This window comes from Streptopelia decaocto, assembly GCF_964273445.1.
Source record: "Streptopelia decaocto genome assembly, chromosome: 21".
Classification (NCBI taxonomy): Eukaryota; Metazoa; Chordata; class Aves; order Columbiformes; family Columbidae; genus Streptopelia; species Streptopelia decaocto.
In genome coordinates this window covers 2,757,326-2,779,426 of record NC_138676.1, presented here as the reverse complement: position 1 = coordinate 2,779,426, position 22,101 = coordinate 2,757,326, and the positions used below count along the sequence as shown (strand labels likewise).

The 22,101-nt window shown below is 44.0% G+C and overlaps 1 protein-coding gene across 1 annotated transcript in view; it reads left to right on the top strand.

The window, feature by feature from the left end:
* The window catches only part of ARHGAP32 (Rho GTPase activating protein 32), a 104,956-nt gene that overhangs the window by 41,125 nt on the left and 41,730 nt on the right, over nt 1–22,101 (top strand). Inside the window, exons 6-11 of the mRNA XM_082070513.1 lie at nt 594–680; nt 8,769–8,906; nt 9,728–9,820; nt 11,360–11,482; nt 12,702–12,779; nt 19,054–19,135. Of these exons, the coding sequence (XP_081926639.1) occupies nt 594–680; nt 8,769–8,906; nt 9,728–9,820; nt 11,360–11,482; nt 12,702–12,779; nt 19,054–19,135 (601 nt within the window). The remainder of the gene's footprint in view (nt 1–593; nt 681–8,768; nt 8,907–9,727; nt 9,821–11,359; nt 11,483–12,701; nt 12,780–19,053; nt 19,136–22,101) is intronic.

Here is a 22,101-nt window from a genome sequence, read left to right as displayed (position 1 = left end):
TGGCACTCAGCACAGGTACAGGAATGACATGGTTAAATTTCTCCTTACTGCTCTGAAAAAAAGCACATCCTGATGTATTTAATGACCCCGTACGTGATCAATGATGCCATAAAACTCTCTGTTGTGGTCAATTGCTTGACCCCACAGAAATTAGGAGATATGTTTTATTATCTAATGTCTGCTTGAACATATAAAATTAAAAAATGAATAAAACTAGGGGTGGGGGGAATCACTGTTATCTGATATATGAATATTTATAGAGATATTTTCAGTGAACAATCAATTTTGCAGACTTCTAAGCGAGAGGCTGGAACAGTTTGCCTTCCTATGGTTGTTTTATTTTGGAACCATATTTTTATTTTTAAACTGTCAGGTGAGAAGCCACAACCCAATGGCATCCGAGGGTCTGTGTGAGCCGTGAGCAGAGTATTTTCTATCTGACAGCTCCAGGCAAACACGCGCTTCCCCGATTCCCCGTGTCTTGGAGCCGGTTGATGTACGGTTGTGTTTGATGCGTTATTCCATGCCTGGCTTAGCCCTGCTCACTGACCTGGCCTTTCTCTCTCCCTGTTTTTCTCCACCCCTTGGTGTAGCTTTCGCTCCCGGAGGAACAGAATGAAGTAACGAGGAACGGCTGCGAATCCAAGGAGCTGGTCTACCTTGTGCAGATCTCTTGTCAGGTAAATGCCGTATTTTCTCCCCCCGCCTCGTTTTGCAGACTGTATTGTGTGATATTTAGCGACGTGGCCTCGGAATATTTTGATGTGACACTTTCCTGCAGCATTTTTTCCACTTGCTCACAAAATGATGCTGTGTGTGGTGCTGCCACCAGCTCGCTTTCAGGAAAGGAAAGGAGCAAGGGGAGAAAAGGAGTCTGTGAAGCAAATAATCCTCACTACGGTTAGTATGGGGTATGAAATGGCTGTTTGTAGGAGACACGGTGCATTGACAGATTTAATTGAGAGTTACTGCCTGCGTTTGGTCATTTTTCTGGTCTCGGTATAGCAGTTCTTTCCACGATTCATCTCGGCACTTCAAGCATCCATCTTATCAATTTATGCTGAACGTTAATGGCCATCCCTGTGATGTGTTTTCGGAGCTCTCTGTGTCGGTCTGCTGACGTTTCTCAGGTACTAACATGCAGCATATGGAACAGGCACGCCTGCATTTGAACACACGGAGTAATTCCTCTGTCAACCCTTACATGCAAGTACACACGTGCACACTGGATACATACATGTGTATATAGTGCTTTTGGGAGAAGGGGGAGAGGCTGGAAGCGAGTAGCTCTCAAAGCTGCCTGTGTTGGGGCATTTTGCTTGTATTCTTCTAACCCAGTTGTAGCTGGTTTCATACAAAATAAGCACTTTTCAGGAAAGCAGTCCAAGCTATAATAACAAGCAGCGCTCCACAGTTGAACAGCGGACACGTGGCTGTGTCCCAGCCAAGAGCTGCGCAGTGAGCGGGAGGGAGGAAATCAGCCTTTGGCTACGTTTGGGACCACATTCGCAGTGCTGAACGCTGACATGAGCCTTATATTCTTTCTGAGTATTTCAGGTGGTCCGATAGAAATGCCAACATTTTATAGAAAAATGTTTTTCTAACCACAAAACCTCCCGCTTCTGATCTTTCTACCTACCGTGCTGACATCTTAAAAGATTAACGGGACACCTTCAGGTATAACTGTGTCCTTAAACCCTGCAGAATGTGTTTGTGCAGGAGAAGCCCCAGGGGCAGCACACAGCTAGAGCACCTTTTTCATTTCATTTCATTTTATTCTATTTTATTTTATAAATCCTTCTGGCCAGCTCGAATTTCTCTCCACTCCGAGTCTGTGATTTGCCTCTCGCATGTCAGTCTATGTCCCTGTCCCTATAATATTTAAAAAGCTGAGAGACTCGTGGCATCTGGATTTGATGAACAGAAAGGCATGGAAGGAGCTGCACAGCTGAGCATCATTTCTACCGTGGAGATTCTTCACCCCTGACACCTCGTGGCCTCTCTGAATGTCCAGGGCGAGATTCCATCCTGTCACGCGTTGGATACCAGCGCGGCCTGGATGGATTTGGCTCCACAGTAGAATGGAACGGGAGGTGTGAAATAGCTCACGGAGGGGAGGGATTTTGGCAGGATGCGTCTGTATCAGGCCCAAAGTATTGAAGCAAGGAGAGAAATAAAGCCTGTAAAATCAAGTTCACTTTGCTCACCTTTTGGATGTGCTGCCAGCATTGGTGTTCAGCCTACGGCAGCAGCTTGCAAAAATCCCTCATTTCTCAGATGGACACAAAGAAAGCAAATTCTCTTAACGAAGAGTAAATCCACATAAATTTAAAAGCTTTAAGATATCCGTGGTTTGTTACAAAAACAGCGTGAAGAAGAGCGAGGACATTTGGCCATCCTGGCGGTTTTAGATTACGGATCTTAGAGACATAGGCTAAACACCCAGCTTTGGGGTTGGATGCGTTATGCTGCTGTGCCTTGCCCAGTCTGGACTGTGCAGATACAATCTGTGTGTTCTGTGGTCCATAAAAAGACATTCATTTTGTCATTTTCCTCTGTATCAGACAGCAAACCAAAGCTTTGAACATTAGACTTTTAAAACCTTCAGCTCAGCCTTAGCTGCGTTTGGCAGACGGCAGTTCAGCATTTACACTGAGGAAATTCTATCCCACTCTTTCCCATCTGTAAGTATAATTTTAGTGGTGTGAAGAGAATTATTGTTCCATGTGTATTTTGCAAAACCTTCCCAGATAAGGTTTGAAACACATTTTTTGGGGAGTTGCGTTTGTGAGACATTTCTGCTGCGAAATACCAGCTTTGTGTCGGGTTCAGAGGGGCTTTTCTTAAGCCTCTATTCAGCTTTTCTTCTACTTTGGGACCTTAAAAAATTAATCCAGTTTATTAGCTCTTAAGAAGAAGTGGGAATATGGAGAGAGCTGTTCCAGTTGTTTCTGAAGAGTGGGAAGATAGGGTTCTTCTTTTGATTCCTTTGAACAAATTTAAACAAGAACACAAATGACAAAGGTGAAGGTTCGTCGAGGTGTAAAGCAGGCTGCAAATACGCCTTTGCAATGATTTTGTGTTTGTTTGTGTGACATTACAGCAGCAACTGTGTGCATACATGTTTAAATATCACAACGTTAGAATGGCCAGTCTCAGCTTTTCTGAAAAATGAAAGCAAAATAAAAAGCACGCAGTACTAATTAAAACGTGAGAATTGAGTTATTTCAACACTTGGAACATCATTTTTGTGTGAAATTTTGAATGGCAAGGAGAGAACAAGAGACGGGTTGTGCCAGCGTTGAAGTTCTAAGGGAGACCTTAAACTCTGGCTGTCTCTTGTGGGTCTCATCCTTCGTTTTCATTATCACGAGTAGATTGTAGAAGCAGAACTGACAGCTCAGTGTCTCGTGTTTGGAGAACAGCGTTTGCAAAGCCCTGCAGGCGACCCCGTCCAGCGCCCATGGCTGCGAGCGCGGCTGCAATAATGAGCGTTTGAGAGCGGTGGTGAGAATGCCAGGAAAAAATGGGATCCGGGGAGGAAGAACAGACAGGACACCCCATCCTGGGTGGTTTGTGGGGAGCAGAGAGTGGGATTTACTTTCACAGAAGCAAATGTCTTACTCAGTAATGTCTCCAGTATGGTTTGCTGGACCATGTGGTAGTTCATACTAAAAACCACAAATCGTTTCCAGTAGGATTTTTGAGTCAAACATTCAAAACCCTTTTGTATGATTGTTTTTTCTCCTAAAGACTTGTTCTATAATACATTAATGGTTTTGTCTTGTGTGATTGAAGCTCCAACACCTAGAGAACAGTTACTGAGTAAGAGCTCCTGCGAAAGGCTACAGTTCTTTAAGAGCCACACAGGTTTACTCATGGAGTTGGGTCCCTCACGTGTTTGCGAGTGTTTGGAAATCCCTGTTGTGATTCTGGGTAGCAATTTGTAAGTCTCCCAAAACTTCTTTAAACCTGACCGTAGGCCTTTATGGACAAAATACTTTTAGCCTGTCTTTCCAGATGTTCAGAAACATTGGAACCTCTGTCCTAAGCGTTTCTCAAGTGAGAAGGGCTGGTTTAGTCAAAAGAAAGTGACTGAAATCCTTGTTTCCGCAAAGCTCATCCATCATTTGGTGTTCTGTGCTTGAATGGTTGATCGTGGGTCATGTACTACATGCCTTCTGCTCTCAACAGCGACAAATGAAAACAAAGTGACAATAATAATGTGGATTAATAAAGAACGCGTGAGGCTGGAAAGCGGCCTGAGAAGTTCTGTTGGGCTCAGCTCAAAGCGCTGCCAAGGTGTCTTCAAAAACCTGGCTCTGTTCCAGGCTTTTTGAAAGTAAACCAACATCTGTAGGGAAGAAAGTACTGAATTGCAATAGAAGCCTTTAGGAACTGCATAATTAAGGTGCATCACTCTGTAGCTGTTATGATAATACTTAAGGATTTTTCCATGGTGGAAACGTCGCAGCTGAAGTGCATGGTCAGCATAGCCCTGGGCTAGGAAGGGACGACGAGCACAAGGGAAGAGAATTTCTCAGAATAAAATGCAATATCACATAATTTTGCTGCCATGAAAGGGTTTTTTAAGCGACAGGAGCTTTTACAATTATACGGTAGTTTGTTAACGTCGTGTCCTTTGGGCGTTTTGCCTTCAGAAAACAAGCTCTGGGATTAGAGAGATCAATCAATTGCATTCGACGTCGCTGTGGAGCAAAAGTGAAGAGCAGTGTTGAAACGCGAGAGGACAGGATGGCGATCGTGGTTTCTTTCTGGAAGGGACGCGTTTTGGCAGGGCTGCCGATGGTCCCGGGGAGCTCTGAGACAAGGCCAGGCCTGGCCACTAATTGAAGAGGACACTTGGGTTTATTCCGAACAGACGCTGGATCCTGCCCCGTAACTACCAAGTGGAAATGCGTTGCAGAGGAGCAGCCTGCCTGCAATTTTACCCGTTTTACCACCTCTCCCAGAGCTGAGCTTGGTTCAAAGTACAATGAGGATTGTGGTGGATGTTCCTGCAAAGCATCGTGAAAAAATCAAAGCGCACAGGTATGATGCCTCGAACCTGAAGGACTTACACGTAAATAAACTTCATAGGCCTTGGAAAAGCACCTACACTTCCAAATGACAGATTCATTAGATATAAAATGTAGAACAAGCAGGTTAGTGAAGAACAAAAAGAAAAGGCAGCCTCCAGGCACAGAAACCACATCAAAATACAGGACGTGTGTAAAGACGCTTCAGCAATAAATCAAAGATGTGTCATTTTCATGGCGTGTAGCAAATATTTACTGTCACCAAACAAAGCGGCAAAGCTCTCCATTGGGAAGGTTTTCCAAGTTACATCCTACCGGTTACACTGAGGGTTTAGTTAAATGTATGGTCTAAACCAGTTCCTCTCATGCTCTGATTAATTTGACCTGGCCTAGCAGGACATTTCTTATTATCTTGGTGATATTTCCTAAGTACCATTAAGATCTTTTGCTTCCTTCTGGGCTGTCATGATAAATGGGTTTGTAATGGAAGTACACCATGTTTTTAATTATTTCCATGCTTCTAATTTTCTGTTATTTTGCAAATAATGTGCTAGGCGTGTGTTCTGTTGCAAGGCAGCCACAACTGGGGTTACGCGGTTGTTTTTCCAGCTAAGTTTCCCACCAAGTCTTGGACCTACACAATCTTTTATTTCTGGCAATTAGTTTTAACAAAACCAGGCTTATGTGCTTTGGTCACTTAAAAAATAGTTAAAAAATCAGCTGTTTGCTTCAGTGACGAGCCCAAGAAATGAGACCTTAGGAAATGGAGATTTGTATCTGTCTGAGCTCCGGTTTGTGCAGCGACCTTGGGCAAGTCATTCTGAGTTTGGCTTTGCTTTGTGTTACTGACCTCAGGCAAGTCATTTTCAAAGGGTTTTCTTGTTGGGTTTGTTTGAAAGGATAGTGGTGTTTGCTTACTTTGATGAAACATCGTTTTTCCTCTGCGGTTCAGTGCTGAGTGGATTATAGTGTATTTGGGACACAGGGTAAAGGAGGTGTTGTATTTAAACATGCGCAATGCCCGTATAATAAATTGAAAATACATATGCATTCACTCACTGCTTTGTTACCTGTAGGACGGTAGAGTTTTAGTTGTGGTTGCGTAACAGTTGGTCTGTCTGTGGCTTTGAAGTGTTTCCTCTGTGGCTGTAAAGCTCCTGTTGGGTTATTACTTTAATTTTCTCAAGTGTAGAAAAGCAATATCGATGTAGTGAAACGTTGTAGTGTTTTTGGTGTTGAATGAGGTCGCTGCTGTTTCTGCTGCTTTGGTGCAGCTGAGAGAATTAAGACTTTCTTGTGATTAGTGCTGCAGATCCGAGGGGGAGCACTAAATGTTGTCCAGTTCCTTCCTAGATTACTGCAGTGATTCCTTCCTATCGAGTTAAATTGTGCCCTTTGTGAGCATGGCTGTCTTCTTTAGAATTTACCACTCAGGCTCCAGATCTGCTTAATGCAACTTTCAGAGCAGCCTGAAGCACGTGTGCTTTTGGAATTTAGTTGCGGCGCACTCCAAACTGTGTAGGGTATTAGGAAGTGTTCGCATGGAGGGTGCTGGAGTAACTTTCTGCGGGTGGCAGTCTGCGTTGCGAGCAGGGATGGCTCAGGGAGCCGGTTGCTTAGCAGCTGCCGGGTGCCGCAGTTTGCAGGTTCGGAGCTGCGGTTCGGGGTTGGTCACCTTTCTGCACCTCCGGGAGATGCTGGGGCCAGAAACGCTGCTGTCGGCCTGGGGTAAGCTGTCCCTGCTCCTCCATCCCCCCCCTGCTCGCGTTGCCGGGATAATATAGAACGGGATCCATCAGAAGCCAGGAGAGCGCTGCCCGTACGGTCCATTCTGCACACGCCGTCCCACGGACCAGCAGTTTGCCGACCCCAGCTATGCCTGTCTTGTCTTATGATAAATCGAGCTCTTACTGTCTTAATTCATACTAAAAAGAGACTGCGAGTCTACAGTCTTAACAGAATTAATGGCGGAATTGCGATCCTTTCACAAACAGGTTTATTCTCTGTGTGGGCAGCGTATGAGGTTGTATGGAAATGGCCTGTTAAGCGCAGCTGGCAGAAGCAAACAAGGGATTGCGGCGATTTCTGGGTCTGTTGTTCCTTATGTTAGTGACTAAACCTTGCTCCGCTGAAGGTCACACTGGCAACTTATCAAGAGAGCAAAAAGCGCTTAATTGCAAAAGGTGGAGGAATTGGGAAGGCTGTCATCTTTTTGAAGATAATTAGACCTGTGCTCCTGTTTTTGTTTTTCTCCTTTAGATGAAAAGTAAAATGACATAATGTATAGAAATTACAAAGCATTTGTGTCCTGTGTCCTCCTTGTAGGCTTGTGAAATCCGGATGATTTCTTGTGGTGTGAAAGCAGAGCTTATGGGCACAGGGCACCGGCTGGAGTTGTGTTACATAAATTTGACAGAAAATACAATAGGTTTTACGTTTATAGTTGCCTTGCAGGCTTTGGATATTAATAGGAAAGTGATGTTGATGATTTTCCTGATAAATTAATACAGCAGAATTGTGATTGGGAAGCTGAAGCTATTTTGTAGCCTGGGTGAGGAGGGCATCGCCTCCGCAGCTGGAATCACACTTTACGGCTGCTTTCCCCATGGAAAGCTGAAATGAAGCCGTGTCTCTCAAGCACGCACTTCCCTGCTTTCCAGACTGGTTGCCGAGCATCCCTGTGTCAGTTCTAATCCTTGGCCCTGCCTTTGAGTGGCCGTGTAACCTGGAGCAAGCTCATTCTTCCTCCAGCGTTGTCTCCGAGCATCGCTGTGCCACGGCAGCTCCTGGATCAGTACGGTCCCATCCTTTCCCCCCGGCTGTGGACTGTGAAGCAGAGCGTGTGACGCTGAGAGAGACGTTTTCCTTTTTAAACAAGGCCACGCTGTTGGTTTTAGGAAAGACAAGACTGGAGAAGCGCTTTGCACTGGACATAGAGGGTGGGGGAGCTTTGTGGGGGTGCGCGGTCACATCCACAAAACAGGAATAGTCTCATTTTAGGAAGCGTTGAGAGGATTAACGACTGGTCATAAAGCACTTTGACCTGTAAACTGCTGCATTGTTACAACATTTTTTTATTGATCGTAATAGGCCATGAAGCATTTAGAAGCAGTCATTAGATATTAAAAGCTTCACAAAGCAAATTATGCTTTGCTGACCTGGTCCCTTCCTTGTCCCCTGGAGCAGTCTGCATCTTGTCAGTATTTTAATTGAGGGAATGACATGCACTCAGGAGTGAATCTGCAGCTAGTGGTGTTCATCAGAGATTGTTTATTTTAATTGAGCTGCACATTTGCCTGGGGCACGTGGCAGAAGTTTTGCAAGCTCCAATTCTGCCTTCAGATCCCCAATTGTTTAATCTTCTATCTATGTGAATCTAATTTTACACTATTTATGGAACTGTTTTGTAATTTGCATTTGTGGAAAGACACCTTCTGTATGAAAACACTACAAAATCCTCCTAAGACTAAAAGCTTCGTATAGATCCCCTGATGCTGAGCCACATCCAGCCCCACAGGGAAATTACTAAAACAGTGGCTTGGGGCACAAATGGCTGTCTAGAAATTCAAACATGAAAATACTAGTGAGGCACTTTCATCACTTTCAAATGCTTTGAGAAAAGCAATGACCAGATCTGCCTGCTCCTTCTGCACTAACTTCCATTTTCCCCATCTAACCCCAACTAGCGAGGAGCTTATAAACACGTGATTGTTTTTCCTGTCTCTCCAGGGGAGGAGCTGGATCGTGAAGCGGAGCTATGAAGATTTCAGGGTGCTCGATAAGCACCTTCACCTGTGTATCTACGACCGGCGGTTCTCCCAGCTCTCCGAGCTGCCCCGCTCCGATGCCCTGAAGGACAGTCCGGAGGTGAATTATCAGCAGTTAAAGCACAGTCACCACCAAGGGGCTGCGAGGCATTTTTGAGCGTGTACAAAGGAGTTTTAATGCAGCATGCATTAGATTGGGAAATTGATTACTGTCAATAAGGATGTGTTTCTACCCTTAATTTCACTGATTTAAAGCAAAATTCCCTGCAATTTAATACGAATTAATGTGCTGCAAAATGCCGAATGGTTATGGAGAGTGTCAAGAAAGATGCTGTGCTATTAAAACCTTAGATAAGAGCTTTGTTACGTCCCTGGAAACTTTTGGCTATTTCCTGACTTGATGTTAGCAACTTAACATTCCTCGGAAATCATGCTGTTCTGGGGCTGAGCGCTGCAGGACTAATACCATTTGGAATGCTGCACTAACATTTATAAACTGAAAATTATTTCTAATAGCATTTGCATTAGTGCATTATTTAAATGGTCTTGAAAAAACTTAAACAGTGTTTTTTTTCCTCGATGAATAAGAGGTGGTTTTCATTTCTTACCTGAATATCTTTACCTGGAATATGGTGAGCTGGAAGTCCTTTGGCTTCTTGGCTGTTGATAATTTAGAGATTTATTTATGTCCAAAATAATCTTCGGGGAAGTAGCAGGTGCATCTTGACTGCATCACTGTGGCTGATGCAGAGAGGGAGGCAGTGTCATGTCACAGAATCCCAGAACGTCAGGGATCCACATGGATCCACAGGGATCCTGTGGCAATGGATAATTTATGGTCTCTCCAAGTCTGAAGAAGTCTTTCCAAATTACGGTGTATTAACAGGAACACTCATTTATGTCTTTCCCTTTCTGTTCCAGCTTGTCACCCAGATGCTGATGGCTTACCTGGCACGTCTCTCTGCCATCGCGGGCAACAAGATCAACTGCGGACCCGCGCTCACGTGGATGGAGGTGAAGTACAAAGCTCGGGTCATCCTTTATTTCCTCGCCCTGGCAGCAGAGAAAGCCACAAAGGTGCTCTCTGCCTTTGCAGAAAGAGCTATCATCCTTCCAGACCTGCGGGTGCCACTGAAATGGTACCCGAAAGCTTTATTTCCCGTGCTACAGGTGGCCATGGAAGGTATAGTACAAAGATCTAGAGTTAACAATATAGGAGCTGGGATTTTGTCACTCAAAGACACGTCGTTTTTCTGATAATCAGAAAGGGAGGTGGCAATCCTGGTGGAGCAGTGGCTGGATCAGGGGCTGCCTGGGGAAATCCAGTGCATGGCTGAAATCTCTAGGGAAAAGTTTGCAGAAAGCACGTTTTTTCACTCCTTTCTGACAAGACAATGCTGCAGCTGTGACAAGTTTGTAAAGCTATCAGAGCCGTCTCAGTTATGGTGTTTGTCTGCTCTCTTTTTTGTATTATTTTTCCTTGCAATAGCTGCAGAAACAATGAGGATGATCTGCTCCTGTTTGCCATCGCTGCTGGTTTAACTGCTCAACAGAGCCGGCGTTGTGCTTGCAGAGACACTGTTTGTGTGTTGTCAACTGCAGCTGCAGCTTTGGCTTCTCTGTTAACGGTCTTCTCCGTCTTAAACAATAGACCTCATTGGGCAAAGAGTGCAGGAAAAATGGGGCGAAAGTGCTCGAGGCCACCTGTCTGTGTCAGCGATGCTGTTGCTAATTAGTCTGAGTATTTCCATTGCCTGATGATATTGCTGCACGCCAGGAATAGCAACAGCTATTATTAGACCGTTGCAATTCCTTTTGAAATGGCTGCGATAAGGATTGAGTGCGGTTTCCTGCAATTTTCCCCGCTGATACGCTCCTCACCCTTAAATCCTTTGGGAGAAGTAAAAGCTTGGAAACCTTCTCAGCATGAAGGGGGGAAGGAAGTTATTGAGAAAAACGAAATGAGAATTTACAGCGACACCTGGAAATCACAGCAAACCTATTGCTCCTGCAGTACAGAATAACCCTTCTGATTAACTGAGAGTCTCCCAAATTTTACACGAGTGCGAAAATATAGGGATTTTGAAAGTAGGCTGATGATCACAGCAATGGGAGCGATGTTTTCTTAGGAAAAAGAAATAATAGGGTGGGAGAAGGTGGAAAGCGACGCTATAGCTTTTAGTTTGACAGCATTTCCTCCTTTCTTCAGTGAGCATTAATTCCACTTCTCGGAGACTTTTTGTAGTATTTTCATGTTGCCATTTTAAGTACTTCAAGAAAAACAATATGATTTGGTGTCGAGGCATCATGTTCAGTGTCGTGTTCCTGTTTGTACGCAAAGATGCACAAATGCAGCTTTTTCCTCATTAGTTGGATGGGGATTAGGACCTTCGGAAATGCTCTTTGTGGGTTGCTCGTCCTCCCTGTGTCTGTGCCGTGCCCCGAGCTCCTGTCCCGGGGGAGCTGGGCTGTCTCTGCCATGTGTGAGCACCACGAAAACGCCTCCCGCCTTGTGCTCGGCCGCCTCACGCTCCGCTCTGCTCTTCATTGCAGATTGATAACAAGGGGAATCACCTGCTGGTCCATGAGGAATCATCCATTAACGTTCCCGCTATCGCTGCTGCCCATGTTATTAAGAGATACATCGCTCAGGCAGCAGATGAACTGTCCTTTGAGGTAAATATTAAAGGAGCTTATGTTCCTTGTTGTGATATACAGAAGAGCGTAACGTGTCTGTGTGTATGCGCACACATCGGGAAGATATTCAGACCCTTTCAGAATGTTTTGTGAGGTGAAGCTGAGAAGATTCGATTAAACGTTCGATTTGGATTGGGTGGATGCAGGGAGTTCATAGCCCCCTGAACTGAATGAGGAGTTCATAGCCCCACTATGGGGCTGCCAAATAGTGAGCCTTGGGGGGCTATGGGGCTGCCAGATAGTGAGCCTTGGGGTCTATGGGGCTGCCAAATAGTGAGCCTTGGGAGGCAGTGGGGCTGCCAAATAGTGAGCCTTGGGGGGCAATGGGGCTGCCAGATAGTGAGCCTTGGGGTCTATGGGGCTGCCAAATAGTGAGCCTTGGGGGGCTATGGGGCTGCCAAATAGTGAGCCTGGGGGTGCTATGTTCAGTTCAGTCATCTTTAAAATATAGCTTTACTTGGCATTAGTATCTCCTGATTAAATAGATCCTGCCAAGTGCTCCAGCCTGCTCTCTGAGCAGCAGCAGACCCTGCACAGTTTGTACTGTGCAGAGGATTAAAAGTATGTTGCATCTGTTGAGGAAGACTGTCCACATATGTCCGCATGTGGACGTGTGCCAATTCAATTATTCATTGGCCACTTTACACAACCGGTGCTCCTGTTAGCAAGGCTGTGTCTGTCTCATTTTCTGTCATGGAATGAGGTTTCAGGAAGACATGTTTGCTCCCCTTGGACATTTTCCTTCCTTTTGCTGTAACACCGCATCGCCCCTCCTCTGTTTTCTATTTGAGAAAAGCACATCTGGGGCAGTTTGGGAACTACAAAGGGATCTCTTTTTGCTGTGGAGGGAGACAAGAAGACATATAGGGCACGTAGTAAAAATTAGTTCAGCTACTTGAGAATATTTTCCGACGTGTTTCACACCATCACTGCTTACTTATGTCTGCGGTTTAATCAGAATGCCTCTGTACCCTTTGGCAGAGAGCCTGCGCTTTTGAGAATTGTTTCCTTCGGAACAGCTGTATCCTGTATTTCGTATAATGCAGTAACTCTTCTGCCTCCCAGGTTGATTTTACAAAGGCAGATGTCTTGAGATTGGCATTGGTGCGGTTGCTCACGAGTGTTACAGTTTTGGCGGTGCTGAAGAACGCGGTTATTTGAATTGTGCGTTCCTCACAAGCTCTGATTAATGTTGCAGGTGGGAGACATCGTGTCTGTTATCGATATGCCGCCAAAGGAGCTGACCACGTGGTGGAGAGGCAAACACGGATTTCAGGTGGGCACGAGCATCACACGTGGTAATGCAACTTAAATAAAGGCAGGAAACTCAGCAGCATGTTCACAGAACATGTTCCCAGCCGGGACACTGAATGGACAGCTGGCCTGATGTTTGTGCAGGCTCAGGTTGCGGCCCCCTCCAAAGCAGCTGACACTGTTATTCAAATCGTCCCATTCCTTCCACTATCTAAAACAAGATCAGGCAGAACATGGAGGATGCGGAGAAAAGCAGTTGGTGACACACTGACTCGGAGAAGGCAGCGCGCTAACCTCTGCTTTCACATCTGCCTTTATTGGGCCGTGTCCATGTTCCTGGTCTCTGGAAAGGTTCTAGCAGAGAGATTTAGATGGAATTTTCAAAACATCCCAAACATACCTGGGAATTACGTACCAAAACTTTTGTGTTGAAATGTCACTTTCCTTCCAAAAAAACAGTTGTTCCCTAGCTTGGATTTTCTCATTAAGAAATGTTGGGAAAAACAGAACCCAAAAGCTACTGAAGGTTGAGGTAACTGACTCTCTACCTCCTCACTCTGTGGTGTCTCACATTTCGTCTCCATTCAAGCAGGAGGGATTTTCACGCTGCAGTTGCTGTCTGTGAGTAGGCGGAATTCAGAGTTTGCTCAGGAGAGGATCAGGGTTGACCAGCCACTTGTGTATTTTGGCCTGGAAATCTTCTCAAAGTAGCTCAGCTTTTCCCTGACAGACTTTCTGTGCCAGATCCGGACCGTGGTTCTGCCGTTAATACCGGGATGTGTGCGGCTGGACCTCCAAACATGACAAATCCCAGCTGAACGGAGCGTCAGTGCTACTATTACATCGCTGTCTGATTAACCAGAGCTCGTGAGATACGGCCTTTGTTGGCTTTGTATCAGATGTGGGAGTCCAGATAATATCTCACTTGTAAAATCAGAGCAGTGTTGACATATGAGAGCTGCTCTGAAATTAAATTTGTTCCTAGAGTTACCATACTGATAATTCTGGAACAAACTTGACTGTTGTTCTTCTAGTTTTGAACAGTGTCATGTCTTTGTGGAACTTCTGTTCTGCTCTTAGAAGCCCTAAAGCAGTATTAGCTGTACTATCAAGTTAATGAAATGCTTTAGCACGACTCGGAATGATCCGTCTATGCCACATCTGACTTCCAAGTGAATCAATAACACAAACCAAACCTACTCTGTGCTCTGTGCACGAGTGCAGGCATGTCTCACAAAACAGACCCGAACAGCTGCAGAAACACAGCACCGTGTTTCGGCTTAACAAAAAAATTAGGGGTGGAATAATCTCGCGTCTTAAATTATAAGCAAGAATCTTTCACAATGTGACTCAGATTCCTGAACCACGCTGCTGGAAAATGCAGCAGCCACAATATATGTTTCAGTAGCTCTCGGGATGTGTTTGCACAACTGCAGAAGATGAAGTCAGCGTGTTTTAAGCAGTACTGCCCGTCAGCTGAGGTGGGGAGCAGCCTGGTCCCTTCATAAGCGATGCTAACTCAGTTCTTACTGCATTTTTCCTGTGAATTGACAATTTTTGTCATTTCTTCGAAATGGACTTAGCAGAGCTTTTCATTTCCATGAAGTGCCCTTGGCTACCAAGAAACACAAATTCTAGTGTTGTACTGAGAGGGAAAGAGTTTTTAACCTGTGTTTCAAGTTCAAGACCCATAAGCTATCAGGATACAGAAGAACTACATTTCCTGTTTTACTGGAGTGTTTTGACCATGCAAACGGCTGCACTGAGACGGGAATTCAGAGAGGGGAAACTTCTCTCTAGTGTTAGTACAGCAGACCTAGAGATGTGTTACAGAAATGTACCTGATGAATACGTAAAATAGTGCATAGGTGAAAAATAATATTATCATATTATGTATAAGAACTGATGAAGCTGTACAGGCTGTAAAGCATTTATTATAGGCAAACAGTTCTGTTTGCATTTAGGAGCAATAGCCATTGTACGCGTGATAGGAAACTGTTGATTCCGTTATTTTAATTAATAAAATAAATCAGCAAAGACTGTCTTGCCAGATAGTCGTGGTTCTGATAAGGGCTGAAAGGAGGAGGTGCAAAGACCAAATGTTTGGAGAGTTTCCTCATGTTACTTCCCAGGTTTTTGCTTTGTGCTGGGAACGGAACCAGGTTCGCTCAGATGGAGCCCAGTTTACACTGGAAATAATGTCTTGATAGGAGGAGAGCAAGGGTCTGCCAAAAGTGGGGAAAAAGCACTTCTTGCCTTAAAAGAACTTACCTGGTTTTGGGCATTTAAACCAGCTGTGACTTGTGGATGTCTGTGCACAAGTGCATTTATTTCTGCCAGTGTATTAGAAGGAATAACAGGTTTCTCTGTGTTGTGCAAATGAACAAGAGGCAGCTCCGCAGATCTCCGCAGGAGAGCCAGTCCCGTAGGTTGCAAATGTGTTCCTTTCCAACCCAGCTTTGATTCAGCCTGGAAATCACTGTCCTTGGGGAGTGAATCACCACTCTTGTTACCCTTCAGCTTTCGTGCCTCTCTCGCTGTACCTGATCTAACGACTGCATCACAAGACACTTAATCCTCTGCAGAACAAAACAACCCACCAGGCTTCTTATCATTTTCTCTGGTTAAACTAAAATGATTTTAAAGACATTTTTCCTCAAGCCTTTTTCTTTTCAAATGCCCTTAGTGAGTCACTGCTTTCATTGTAAGATTGTTACCTAAATTACAGCCACCTCCACATTAACAGCCTTCCAGGCCTCTTTGTTCTCCTTTTCCTTCATGCTTTGTCTTTTCCATCAGCAGCTCTGTTTCAGACAGCTGAATCATTAGGGACAGGCCCTTTTTTGATGCACAACTGCCCTTTTGATGTTCTGAATAATTGTGTCTTTTGGATGGAGTTTCATTAGTTGCACTACTGCTCAACAACAAGCTGCAAAACTGCTCCAGGTGACACAGAACTATTCCGAGTGTGCATAACTGGGCCAGACTGGACTTTCTCAGAATCAGCCTGGACTTACATAAGCCTGAATTGGTTGCTTTCAAACCATATTCCATGCTGAACCTGAACCATGCTGTAAGATGGAACAGATTTCCCCAAAAGGGACGTGTTGTGTCTTGGATTGGTCAGGAGTAACACAGTGTTAGTTCAGAGCATGGATTGTTTTCTCCTTGTGCATCATTTTCTAATAAATAACGTCTGTGATGTGAACGCGGCCTGGGAAGACAAGAACACATTTTTGTGGCTTTGGAAACGGCAGTTTCTAAATGAGAAGCCCAAGTTTGATTTGTGGTGCACACGCACAGATTTGGGAACGCGGTGCGAGAGGCAGCACATCGTGATTTAGAACAAAAAGGAAACAATTTGGAATAAAATTTAACCCATACATTAGCCTAGATCAAAACAAACAAATACAAAAGGTCTCCATGTTTCATTTGCCATTTATGTTGCTGCTACTTTCTCATTTGTTTGAGTTCTCTCCTCGAACACTGAAAAAAGATATAGTATCTGTTGCAGAAATATTTACATACAACAGTAGGCTGTGCTTTCCTCCTTTGGTTAAGGTGTGTAGTGATTTTTTTTAACCTTTAGATGACCTTATATTTTTCTAGATATATATACTACCCTTGCTATTAATTTTTGTACGTTGTCAGATCCTTTAATCCTGGGTCAAACTCTAATAGTGTCTTGCTACATCTGTTGAGATTAACTCTTGGACTAAACTCATTTATTTATACAAAATCATGGAAAACTTTCCATGGGAGGAGAAGCAGCATCTTTTAAGTGAGTGGGAACAAGGCGCAAGTTATAGGTTATGGCCCCGAGGATGATCTCATGGGGATCTTGCAAGAAAAAGCAGAATAAATAAGTCAGAAAGTATAAACCATCAGCACTGGTACCAATACGGTAACATCAGAGAGCTTGTCAACAATAGCACAAGTGAAACTTCTATTTCCCTAAAAAAATCCATTATAATTATTAGTTGTGAACATGGCAAATATGATACATAGAGAACAGATATAGTGTTTTATATTTGGGGGAGGTTCCAAGATATCTCGAAGCAATGACATAAGCATCTTGGGTCTTCTTTCATTTCTAAATTCATGTTTAGTGTCGCATATTGCATCCAGAAACAGGAGAAACATTACGTTAACAATCAAAGGCAAATGAGCTTTTGATTACAGTGTGGGATTTTGGGGTGGATTTTGATCCACCATTTTTCATTATGATTAAGGGAAGGCTGGTGTCTAAGTACTTCAGGTTTCTTTATGCATCTCAGGCACAGACATTGCGAGCAATTAAGAAAAGTTCTCGAAGCATTGAGATTGAAAGGAATTCTATCATTTCAGTCTCCCAAATGTATCGTTTGTGTGAAGGGGCTGAGACTCATAACTTAAAAATCATCTCCTGTATCTCTTGCACAGGAAATACCCAAGAGAGACTCTCAGCTATAGGAAAGTATTTAAAAACCATATAATGCATTTTGTTTGAATATCGGTACTTTATGTGCCGATCAGCCTTTTTCTCAGCATCTCCTGGCAAAGCAGCATCACTGAGCTGTGAGCTGCACAAAAATCACCGCTACATCACATAACGCCGAGACATCGTCTCCTTGCAAACCTGGCACGGCCAGCGAGTGCGACCTGGCTGGACCATCCGTTATTTGGGGTTCGGATGGGATGTTCAGTTCTGTGAGTCCCTTGAGCAGAGGCGTCCCCTTACCCTGCTGGGTTCCAGGGCTGTGGGGAGGAGAAGTTATCTGGTTTTACTATTCACTGTCGCTTCCCTTAGGGAATTTGGAATCATTTCAAAGTGTGTGGTGTTCACCTGGCCGCACCATGCCCGACACCACTCCTAAATTGCTTGGAGTTTTATGGGTGAAAAATCAACTTGGAGTAAGAAAAGATGTTTTTTTTTTCATTGGATCCATCAGGGAATTGTGTAAGATGGATAAACAGAGAAGGGATTTTTTGCCAGACTTGCAGTGCTGTGGCTCCAGGGAGTTTCCTAGATGGACTAACAGGACTGGCAGCGGTCCTGGCCCAGTTCTGTTGCTCAGATGAGCTTGGGGCCCGTCCGCTGGCCCTTTGCCATGGATTGTCGCAGCACTTGCCCGAACCGCGGCCGCGTGGAGAGACTTGATGCGTTCAGCTGTCCCAGCACATGCCTGACACGGGCAGGAAATCCTGCCCAGGATGGCGGTGGCGATGGAATTACATGGCACAGCACACGAGCTGGGTTGGGTGAAGAGGTAGGATAGGAAAAGAAAATCAATCTGGAAATATGGACTAAGGATAAAAGTTGACAGTGTCTCCATTCTGGTTTGACTTTCAATTGGAACAAGAGCAAGAAGGAAAACACTGGAGAAAAGGTTGGGATGCTGGGGAGTGTAAAACTCCCGTCTGGTCACATCTTGAAGCCTTAAACAGCAAAAGGGAAATAATTTCACTTCTCCCCGGATACGGAGACATTTGAGGGGCATGTGAACTTGTGCGTGCACAAAAGTCCTCCCCAAACTGTTGTTTCTAACCCTTCTGCTGGATTAGTGTCTGCAGGGTCTCCAAAGGGGGAAAAGGTCAGTGCAGGAATGCTGCAAATTAGCATTTGAAAGTAATTAGTCACAGGACCTTGCTTGAACTGGGGGCTTGGAGTCGTCTCCATGGTCAGGGGTGCAGCAGAGAAGCAGCTGCATTCAGGGCTGTCATAATTTTGTGTGGAGCCCAGGGTGGGGCGTTGCATCTTCAAATATTTGTAAAGGAGAAACTTGCCTCTGGCGTTTCTTTCTGGAATATTCTTTCCGTTCCAACTTGATGAGCTGATACACGGAGAAATCGTAACAGTTGAATAGCTCGTGTGGTATGTTTGTCAGCTGTTCTCTGAAATCACTTTTCAGTAATGGATATTGTGGCACTATTCTCCCTTGTCCTTTGCTGTTAGGGAAACTGAGGCACAGCGGCTGCACTGGGTTGTCCGTGGTCAGACGCAGATATGAGAGCACACACCAGCAGCTCTGGCTCTTGTTGGAGATTTTTTTTGCTATGTAGTGCTGTTTCTTCTTAAAAATACTTGGTTTTATCTGTAGCCAAATCACTGGGTTCTTGCTTACAAACTCATTTTGCTCTATGCATATTTTATTAATCCTGTTCTCACTTCTGAGATTGAATGTCTTACGCTGGTCATTTTCTGTTGGATAATGTTACAGAGCATCAGACAGGCAGAGTTCGAGGAAAATGCTTAACAGTTCAGATCTTAAAAACACTGCATTCAGTATTCTGCCTCTCTTTGTGTTTTACTACAGGTTGGATTTTTTCCTAGTGAGTGTGTTGAACTAATTAACGACAAAGTTCCTCAGTCCGTGACCAATTCTGTGCCAAAACCAGGTATGTATATGACATTTTATGATGCAGTGACATGAAATGGAGCTGTGTTTTTGGTGTTCCATGTTTAATATTTCCTTTATACATACTGTGTTATAATCTGTGTGTTGACCGTCCTTTTTACATACCATGTTATACTTTCTACATGTATCATCCACACTTTAACTCTCTCGGAATCGTTGACACTGTTGAATGTCTTTCATCTTCTGCATGATTTGAAAGATTTATAGCTTGTAAGAATTTAAGATACCTTCAGCAATCTGTAACTACTGATTCCGGTAGTTCTTGTTGTCCAGAGCATGTTGTATATTAGATTTTTTTCATACAGAACATATAGGCAACCCAAAAATGTTCATGCTGGCTTAGATGGAACAGATTAGTTAGGTGCTGGAAACTTCTTTGTGTTTGGGGATTGATGGAAGTAGTCAGATACAACATAACTTGGAATTGTAATTGCTTCTGCTCCGGGTATATGGCGCCATCTACTTCCTGCTGGCTCTGGACAGGGCTGTATGGTATGAAATACAGGCAGATTAACAGCAAGCTCTGCTGAGGAGAGGAAAAACAAACAGAAAATGCGATGTTGGCTCCGATTCTGCTTGTCATCCCAGTGTCCGCGGGAAGTGGCTGCAGATAGATGTGCTGCCATAATGAGATCTCTGCAGAATTTACTGGGGGTGAAGCTTTTGTTTTATTCTTCCATTTAAAAACAATACTATACAGTCCTCTATATAAAGATATATCTGTGTATCTTGTTTATCAAGAAGAGCAGTTTGAAATTGCTGATCTTTCTTAAGACGTCATGCAGGCGGCAGCTTGAGTTGGAAAGCTGGTTAACTGGTGTATTTTTAATCTATTTTCTCTATTTTAATGATGTTCCTTATGGAATTGCTGCCTTGATACTTTAAAACAAATAGACGCGATTGAAAAGTTTGACTTCCACTGAGGGAAATGCATTTTATCAGATCTTGTGTTAGAGCTTGGAACCTTTAATTCAGTGGTAAAAAGCCCTGACCACCCTGAGCTATTGCCGCATCGCGTTAACCTGCACGCTGCCGGGGCAGGGAAATGGTTTTCGCAGCCATCGGTATCTCCAGCCTTTGTTATTTCTGGGAACAAGCGAATGTATTTTCTGCAATCAGTGGCACGTAGCTCATGGGCGACTCCAGGCACTGCAGCAGGTGCTCGTTCCGTGAAAGCAGCGTCTGCCTCTTGTTGTTTGAAGCTGATCTCTAAATACCGGGATCAGTCACTTCTCTGTCTGCTGAAGCATGTGGACAAGGGCAGCCTTAAACCTAAATACAGGCCGGGCCGATAGACACAATCACAAGCAAGTGGTTATTATTAAATACAGCTCAGGCAATTAAATGTCATGAGCTGCTAGTGAGTAGTTTCTTGCTACGTTCTAATGAGAGATAACGAAACAGCATAGATTAATAGATTCTGTTTGGCTTTAACAGCACACCAGGGGGTGGATTTCCTCTTCCAGTCCTGGGAAATGTTGGTTATAGAGTTGATACCAAAAGCCCAAGCCCTATTAAAAGTAATAAGTTGAAAGATGCTGCCAAGGCATGAGGCTGTCCCTGGTGGCCTTACAGTTAAAGGCAAAAGACGCTCTAGAGCTTTCAGATGGAAGGGTTGTGGGTGTTTCTGTAATCCTTCCTGCCCTTCTTTTGCACACACAGTTTATGACACCATCTCTTTGTAGCATTATGCTTTCTGTTTTTTCCACCTTGGGAGGTAAGAGTGCTGGAAGGAGTCGGGAGGAGGTTCCTGTGGGTACCGCACGTTGAATGTGGTGCTGGAGAACTCGAGGAACCCATCTGCCTGGAGTCAAAAATGATGTGTGGTGCATTTAGTGTATTCTAATCAATGTCTTAAACAGATATTTCCCATACGTTTTAATAGCCACATAAATTAATTTCCTCCCTTTACCTATACTTCAAACAGCAGATTGGCTTTTCCCAAGCAACAGAGACTTTTCTAAAAGGAACCGCTTGGAGCTTTTGTCCTTACTCGACATTAGCCGGGTATTTCATCTAGAATTAATGTGAAGCTTTAGATTTGGGCTTGATAAGATGTATTTATCAACATGCAAGCTTTATTTTCTTTAATCAAAATATGCTGTGCAGAGCATCTAGGACATTTTGTGTCTCCAGCATAAAGCTCTTTGCCGTGAAGGAATTTACAAACATAGAACTCCTTGTGCTGGTTAATTGTCCATAGATTTGGCTGGGTTGAGTAATCTAATGGAAAGCAGATGGAAAGCGAAGAACTTCCTGCTCTGCATTTTTATTATTATTTATAATTAGAGGTTTTGATTTGCAGAAGTGATAGGGACGGCATTTTAATAGAACCATAAAATATTGCAATGGTTTATAATGCAGTACAAGTAATGAAAAGGAGACACAGGGAATGGGAGAGGAGGGTCGGATTGAAGTGCAAACTCTGCTTTTAAAAACAACCATTTCCTTGAGTGTGGAACATCAGTGATATTGCAGCCAGTGCCCGCAATAAACGAGCGGAGATGGACCATACAGGAAAACTGCCCATTTGATTCAACTCTGAAAATTAAATGTAATAAGAAAGAATGTTGGTTTTACCTTGAGTCACCTCTGAGATGTATTCGACAATGAAGTTTGGATGATCAAAGTGATCGTCTCCTAAAGTACTGCTAGGGGTAGATGCGCTTGCAGAGATGGAGATATATATATATATGTGTGTGTGTGTGTGTGTGTGTGCATGTATGTGCACAAGCTATTGCCTGAAAAATGAAGTCAGCCTCATTATTGCTCAACAAAATTGTTTAGCATTTTCCTTTTTCAACCATTGTACACACAAGAAAGTCATACAAGGAGAAAAATGGGCACTCAGGAGGCCTTGGAAGTGACTTGCTGAGTGGCATTTTCTCTTGAATGTTGTGTTTTTCCCCCCTTTTTTCATGTCCAGTGCTGTAGGAAACGCCCTTT